The sequence below is a fragment of the Elaeis guineensis genome, chromosome 5 (assembly GCF_000442705.2).
Source record: "Elaeis guineensis isolate ETL-2024a chromosome 5, EG11, whole genome shotgun sequence".
In the NCBI taxonomy this organism is placed as follows: domain Eukaryota; kingdom Viridiplantae; phylum Streptophyta; class Magnoliopsida; order Arecales; family Arecaceae; genus Elaeis; species Elaeis guineensis.
In genome coordinates, this window is record NC_025997.2 from 12,515,847 (window position 1) to 12,523,281 (window position 7,435).

Below are 7,435 nucleotides of genomic sequence, written 5' to 3' on the forward strand. Positions count from 1 at the left end.
CTAACTTAGGGTGGCAAGGTCTAATAAAGGTCACAAAATTCTGCTAATTTTTTGAAAATTTTCTTATTTTCCTGAGGAACAAATCGTTAATGGCCTTTGTGTTTTGCAGAAGATATATGCTGAAGTATGGGATGGTAGTTAGGTTAAAATAAAGTTGTAAGAAGAAATTGTGCAAGTTGTGTTTGGGAATACAACAGACGGACTGAGGATATGTCTAATGGTAAGCTTGCCTGGTGAACAAGGATCCTTGAATCTGAGTTTATATTGTTGGGCTAAGAGTTACCTCCTCAGTCACTTTACATCTAAGCTACTTCTCTACTATCCTTGTTTCAAATCTTGCTCATCATCATTTTCTGTGGGATTTACTGCCACTACAGTAGGCTAGAGTTGAATATATCACAACCATTTCCTGAAAATTTTAATAGCTAAATGTAAGACTACACTGGAAATGAGGAGAAAAGGATGATTAAGGATCCTTATTTCATGTAATGATTAAGGATAACAAATAGGGTGCTAATACGGGAACCCAAGGCAGTCTTTTGTGGTATTAATAATGTTAGGATGGCCTGTTGGCTTCTGGTGATGTGGGACCTCAGTAGCATATCTTTTGATGCAACCTGCTGAAAGTGCAGCGGTTAAATGTCCCACTTGAGGATATGAGTTTGGCCTCATTTCTATATTAAAAAAAATAAGAAGGGATATGAGTTCGTCCCCTCTCTATCTCACTCATTGAGTTCTTTGCTTTCGCCTCCATCACTGTACTACATTACTGTTTCATTTTCTAATTATAGTATATCATTGTTTTCTGGTTTTCAATATTTTGAGAGTAAGATAGAGAATCTTTCAAATTAAGTTTCCCTGGCTTGCTCTCAAAAAATCAAAGACCAGTGGTCTCCCATGTTTATACACCTTACAGTCCGCTACGCCTTATGATTATTTGCTTGCTTAATGATGTCAAATGTTTATTCTCTTTTTTTCTTTTTTTTTAAAAAAAATGATTGCACACATCATGAGTTGTAATGAACAACTCTGTCGGGCTTTCCAGTATTTATATGTATGTACAGATGCATGCAAGCATCATGCATACATTTATTTGTTTGACTACAAAGCTGTCCCACTTTTGATTACTGTCCCTGAGAATACTGCTTCCTGCACCATTGGTAATATGAGTTCCCTCTTATATTTAGGACGAATGATGTAAATCTCGGAATTACAGTACAGAGTACAAGGAGTTTTTCTTTTTTTTCTTCTTTTTTTGTTGGAGAAAAGTGTGATGAGTTGTTCATAGTAAGTTTTCCCCTTTTTCTCTGAATTAATAATAATTACTGCCATGCTTTGGTGACATCAAATGTACTTTTTGCATGGTTTAACTCTTGGCGTTGAAAAGTTCCATCAAAAATTTTTTTTTTTTTAAATTCCATCAAAAAAAGTCTTGGTGTTGAAAAGTGTTTTCTTTGTGAATGCATTTGAGACAGACGAGTTGGATGATTCACTTGTGATCAATGTTTATAGTTTTTTAGCTTTTTGCCTTCTTTCAGTCAAAAAGATTTTTGACTTCTTTAACAAGGACAAGAGGTTTTTAGTCAGCAAGGTTGAAATTAAGGTAAAGTCCTTCAATACAAAGAAACAGTTATTGGTGGATATCAATAATGTTTGGGAGATATCCCTCTAGTGACAGTTTGTTAGGTCAAGGATGCTCACTGGCTGGGGTGGTAAAGTCTCCTGGTGTTAATAGAGTTGATTAAGATTCTTGTGCTCTTCTTTGATCCACTTCCTATGTCTTCCTTTTCCAACCTACTTAATCATTTTTCTCCCTCCTGTTTATAATGTGACGCTTTGTCATTGTCTTCCATCTTCTGAAGTTGTTCCATGCTCTGGACTTATCATCTTTTCCTATGTAAAAGATGATCATTTTTCCATCTGATTTTTTTTTGTTTAATATTATTAAACGTGATGAACTCTGCTGCTCCTTTTCTATCTATTGAAGTTAAATTGCACCTTAAGAATAGACTCCCCTGTAAATGTCACTTTGGTTGAATAACATAATTGTACTTGAAAAAGATGGATCCTTAAAATATACACACTGTATGATCTGGAGCTTTCTTTGAAAAGATATTAATGATAACCTTCAAATAATTTTTCATGATGACACAATTGTTAGCTGTTGTGGACAGTTGTAGAATGTCGAGTACATGAGGGAAACTAAAGCAGCACATTCAAACGGTCATGCGCATCACTTATCCATTTAAATATTGCTAATTCTCCCAGTGGCTTCAGTTCTCCTCCTTGTTTCATCTTCCCCTTAGCGTTGCTTACAAACCTGAACTTGTAGAAAGTAAGAAACCTCCAATATAAGCTTTCTCTGACCATCTATGGGTTATTATTCACCTAACCACAGTAACATACTTTGAGTCTCTGCTTTCCATCAATCTGGTTCAATACTGTAAGATGCATCAGATTTTATTTTCTGGTTGGCAAACCATCAACATGATGTTCGATACCCACTATCTAGCTTTTTGAAATAGGGCTAAAACTAGATCGGATATGGATTGGATACCAGCATATCCATATCTATGTTTATTTTATTGGACAAATACAAATATGGATACCGATATTATTCGAATGAAAAAATTTATATCCACATTAGTTGTAAATGGATACGGATATAATTCAGAAACTAAAAGTATAGATATAATTACAGATAAAAATTGAATAATTAAACTTTATAACTACAGAATCAATGATATTATTACTGAATAGATGATAAATCAAGTTAATAACATATTTATATAGCTGTATATTTTTTTAAAAAATTAATGAGTACTATATAAAATTATATAAGATTACAGATAGATTTAGATATTCGGATACGAATCGGATATTTGCCTATTCATATCCATATCTTTTTTTTTTTAATTTTACGGATATAGATACGGATACGGACATTAATTGGATCATCAAATTTCTATCTATATCTGGATTGATTTGGATACGAAAATAGATTTGGATGGATATTATCCATATCATTTTCACCCATATCTTGAAAGAATCAAGGTAGACTATCAAGAGGAGTTGTAACAGGGAAGCAAAGCATAAGAAGTGGCTGTGCATACTAGTTTGATATCATTTTGTACATGGATTCCTTAGTTCATTGTTAGTATTGCAGATTAAGTTTGCCAAGGCATCTAGGCTCCTTGATGGCAACTTCAGTTTTGGTTCTATGATCTCAAGCTTAAAAATCTCCTGGTCAATCAAACTATGCGCAGAACCCTCTTCCTACTACATGTCCATCAGATTGAGAGCAAAATATCTTTTAAATCAAGAATGACTTGTTCACGACAACTGTTCCTTACGGTATTCTTCTTCATTCGCAATCATCTAGAAATCATATAGGGAGAGCATGATATGATATTTATGGCAGATCAAGATTCTAGAACCATACTTCCACGAATATTATAAAATTAAAGTTTCACGTGGAAAAATATTTTAGGGTCGCAACGGGTTGCGGTCAAACAAATAGACAACCTACCAACCCAATTTCTTGTCGAGCGTGGATTTGTCTGTAACACGTGTGGGGTGCTATGTCAGGCAGACAGGCTGTCTGAGGTTGATTTTGGAGTTGTGGAAGGTCTAGCTTGACACACAAGCATGAGAGCTGGGTCCAATTTTGACCTGAAATTCTTTCCAACATTACTGAGTATTTCATTAATATTAATTTCCTCCACCAAAGCAAATCTATATCTGAATAGTAATGATATAGGGTATATTCCTTCCCTCTGACCTCAGAGGTGGATGAGCTCTGAAGGCTATTGATGCAATCACCTCGGTCAAGAATGAGATGAAGACGTGACTTCATCGGACCACGATTATGTAAGGCAGTTATGTCCATTCGATTATCGCAGAATAAATATGACATCTGAAACCTCCAAATAGAAGCCTATCATAATAGCTGAATGATGGTTCGCCCCCACTGTGCATAGATTGCGGGATGCAACCACCGGTCATGGGATTCATATGATTCCTACGATAATAATCACCGCCGCTCATTGCTGAAACAGCCTTCGATCCCTCCTATCAATTGAGGGAGTAGAAGATCCTCCGCCGTTTCGAGTCCATCTCACTCTTACGTGGATCACTCTCCCTCACTATTTACTGATCAACGATTGACTTGAGTATCGAAGAGTTTTTATTGAAAATATTTCGTACAGAAACTTTTTTTTACTAATCTAGTTCCCATCTCCCGAAGATTCTCCTGACTCGCCAGCCTCTATCCACTATTCAGTTAGATGGATCTCAATCTCAGCTCGAAAATCAGCAGCAACAACTAATATACGCAAGAAACTCTGCATGAGACTAAGATCAGCCAAGGCAAAGTTTCATCCTACCACAAGAAAATACGAAATCCATCTTACGGATATTTATTTGCTCCAACCGCTGACCAGCGATCATCGGCAATATCAGTTAATATTTTAAACATGATGCTATTCATCTACCATTCACAAAAATATATGATTCATATACTGTTCATAGAAATTGTGTTTCCATCGAACCTCCTTTTTTCGCTGGGTACCACCTGGTTGCATACGCACCTGAATCTGCTTGTTGCCCCTTCTGTGCAGCTTCAAATAGGTACATATTGGATTCCTGGAGGCATGCAGGCAATACCACAAGATAACCATAACCAGAACTCCAAACAGCATTCCCATCAAGCTGTAGGAATTCTGCTCCTATTTTTCCTCAAAACCAAATCTTGAAAATCTTTCTATAAACTAAATCAAGATTTACTTCCACAACTAAAGTCACGTTTTCATATACATACACCAGTTTTTTCCCCTTTCCAAACCAATGACAACCATTTAAAAAGGCGAGGGAAAACAAAAGAAAAACAAACAAATCCTACACCACAATCCTGATAATTGATAAACTTGCTAAAGTATTCATCCTCTTTTTCCCTGAGAGTGGCCTGATCTATATACAATGGTTTCTGTCTAACTTCAGAAGGGCGGCATGTCGGTTTGGCTCGGCTTCAGATACGGAGAACCGATCGCCGAGAAGTAGTAATCTTGGTTCGACATATCGATAGCCGGCGTCGCTCCAAATGCTGCCACGGAGCTCTGCAGATCTTCTAGATTCAAGTCAGTAAACCAATCGCTATCCTCCTTCTGTCGCTCAGTTGTATGTAAGCCACCAGCTGTGGCGGTTATCATCGCTCGAACTCCTTCAGAAGCTTGATATGGCAGAGCTCCAAACTGGCCCAGGCTGTCAAAGTCCGGGAACACCTCATTCTCGATGTCGGATTCTGGAGTCCTGAAGCTGTCCGATGCCGTGTCGTCATGAGCCTCCATCGATTCCGTCATCTCTCCAGAAGATCCCTCCTCCTCCTTCGGCCGCTGCATCTTCCCCCAGGTGTTCTTCTTGTTGTACAAGCGGCAAAGTACCCAATCATCCAACTGCAAGTATCAATGGAACAAACTCTTGATTAATTCTATAAATAATTGGAAACTAGATGGTGATGAAAGAAAGGGGACTCTGTTTCTGATGACATACTCTGAGACCATTCTTCTTGTTGGCAGATCGATTGGTGTCGGCGAGCCGGTATTCATGCATGATCCAATCAGTCTTGATTCCTTTCGGCGCCTTTCCATGGTAGAACACCAGAGCCTTCTTTATCCCCAGGGGCCGGCCGCTCCCCAGCGGCGTGACCGGCTTATCGGCCCCTGTCGCCTTCCAGTATCCCCTTCCGGCGGCCCTGTTCGGCCTGGAACCGTTCGGGTATTTCCGATCGCGTGGGGTGAAGAAATACCATTCCTTCTGTCCGAACAACGCCTTCTCTGCTCAAACATCAGACACCAAGAACAAATCAATCCCTGATCAGAACCACTAACATCGGGGATACAAAAGAAGAAAGAAAAAGGGGAACAGACGATGCGTCGAAAACTTTTGCATCGATTCGTAGAAAATCGGGGTACTAAGGTGTTTGATCTGGTACCTGGGAGGTCCCAAGGGTTGTACTTGTAGAGATCGACCTCGGCGATGATCGGAACGGGAAGGCACTGGCAGGCGATCTTGCGGCAGAGGTAATGAACGACGAGCTCCTCGTCGGTGGGGTGGAATCGGAAACCCGGTGGCAGGTTGAGCTCAGCTTCGGCATCTCTTCTCCTTCCCATCGTTCCCATCATTCTCTTCTGCTCTTCTTCTTGGCCCACGCCGCCGCCGCCGCCGCTGATGATAAATAAAGGTGGGTGATGGTTATCCGCTCGAGGTCTTACTTTCTTTAGCTTGTGAAACTCGGTAACTCGGTGGCGTATGCGGAAGAGGTGGGGAGGGGTTTGCGGTGAGGAGGAGACGGGGTGGAAAGGACTCGAAAAGGTCTATAAATATCTAGGAGATTCGGTGAGGGAAGAAGGGGTGGGGGGTAACGTGGACGCTGTGGTGGTCACTCCCTCTCTTTCTCTGGCCGTCTGGCGCTCGCTGGCACTTGTGCTGTTTTTCTTGTGAGAGTGGGGCCGATGGCCAACACGTGGTGACCGATGGGAGTCGGTGGCGCCGAGGAAGGTTCGTCCGTCGGCCACGGCCCACCCCCGGGGACCAGCACGGGGTTTATCTTTTCCGCCTTTACTTTTTTGGGTGCTGTGGGTCAAAGAGGGGAAGTCGGTCGACGTCTTTAGAGCGGTCAAAAAAGAGACGGGATATTCGGTGGCTTTGTGGGTGCCCGTGCGCGACGTCATGCGGTGCATCGACCGCCGGGGCTATTCACGCACGTGGGGGTGAGGGGATTGGGGTCCGCCCGGCGCCGCCTCCCCCAGGAACTGGGACTTTCGTTTGAAGTGTAGGGGAAGGAGGGAGGGGAGTTAAGCCGCTGTTGGGTGGTTGACGCCAAAAGAGCCTTCCTGGCTGATGACGTGGTGGGTTTGCATTGGCACAAAATTTGGGGGCGTACAAGTCATTTCGATATTTCAAATTGGCATCAGGTCTTCCTCACTGTTTTCAAGCTGCCACATTAGACAAGCAGGTGGCTATTTTTTTCTTATTGGTACATAATAAGTAGGTGACTACGTCTACCAACCAGAGGTACTAGTATTGTGATGGGGCTGCAGTGGATTGAATCCAAGCCTCTTGTACTACTTTCACTGGTGAAACTATCGTTCGAAATTTGATGGTTAAAGATACGTTTGGTTTACGGCGGGAATCAAAAATAAAATTAATTAAAATAATATTTAAAATATGATTAAATTTTTAATATATTTTATTTATATTCAGAATCAAAATTTAAATAAAATTTAAATTATAAAAAATAATAGAGATTGAATTTTACTATATTGAGATATTCTCATTCCTCCTTTCGAAATTGAAATGAAAATAGAACTTTCTTCAACCAAATAATGGAAGAAAATAATTCATTCTCATTTCTATTTCGAAATCAACTCCTCCAACT

At 40.3% G+C, this 7,435-nt stretch overlaps 1 protein-coding gene across 1 annotated transcript; it reads right to left on the reverse strand.

The window, feature by feature from the left end:
- Nucleotides 1-4,759: 4,759 nt before the first annotated feature.
- On the reverse strand, nt 4,760-6,359 carry LOC140858077 (NAC domain-containing protein 68-like). Its single transcript, XM_073257550.1, has 3 exons — nt 5,990-6,359; nt 5,548-5,831; nt 4,760-5,450 (listed from the first exon to the last, which is right to left on the reverse strand). The coding sequence occupies exons 1-3, from the start codon at nt 6,177-6,179 to the stop codon at nt 4,995-4,997; spliced, it is 930 nt and encodes a 309-aa protein (XP_073113651.1). The 5' UTR covers nt 6,180-6,359; the 3' UTR covers nt 4,760-4,994.
- Nucleotides 6,360-7,435: the final 1,076 nt, after the last annotated feature.

What these genes read in the sequence shown, in the direction of transcription:
- LOC140858077 (XM_073257550.1), bottom strand. Translation starts at nt 6,179, where the DNA reads ATGATGGGAACGATGGGAAGGAGAAGAGATGCCGAAGCTGAGCTCAAC. An exon ending in CAACCCTTGGGACCTCCCAG is followed by an intron (nt 5,832 to 5,989) that starts GTACCAGATCAA and finishes ATGTTTGAGCAG; the next exon opens with AGAAGGCGTTGTTCGGACAG. An exon ending in ACAAGAAGAATGGTCTCAGA is followed by an intron (nt 5,451 to 5,547) that starts GTATGTCATCAG and finishes TGATACTTGCAG; the next exon opens with TTGGATGATTGGGTACTTTG.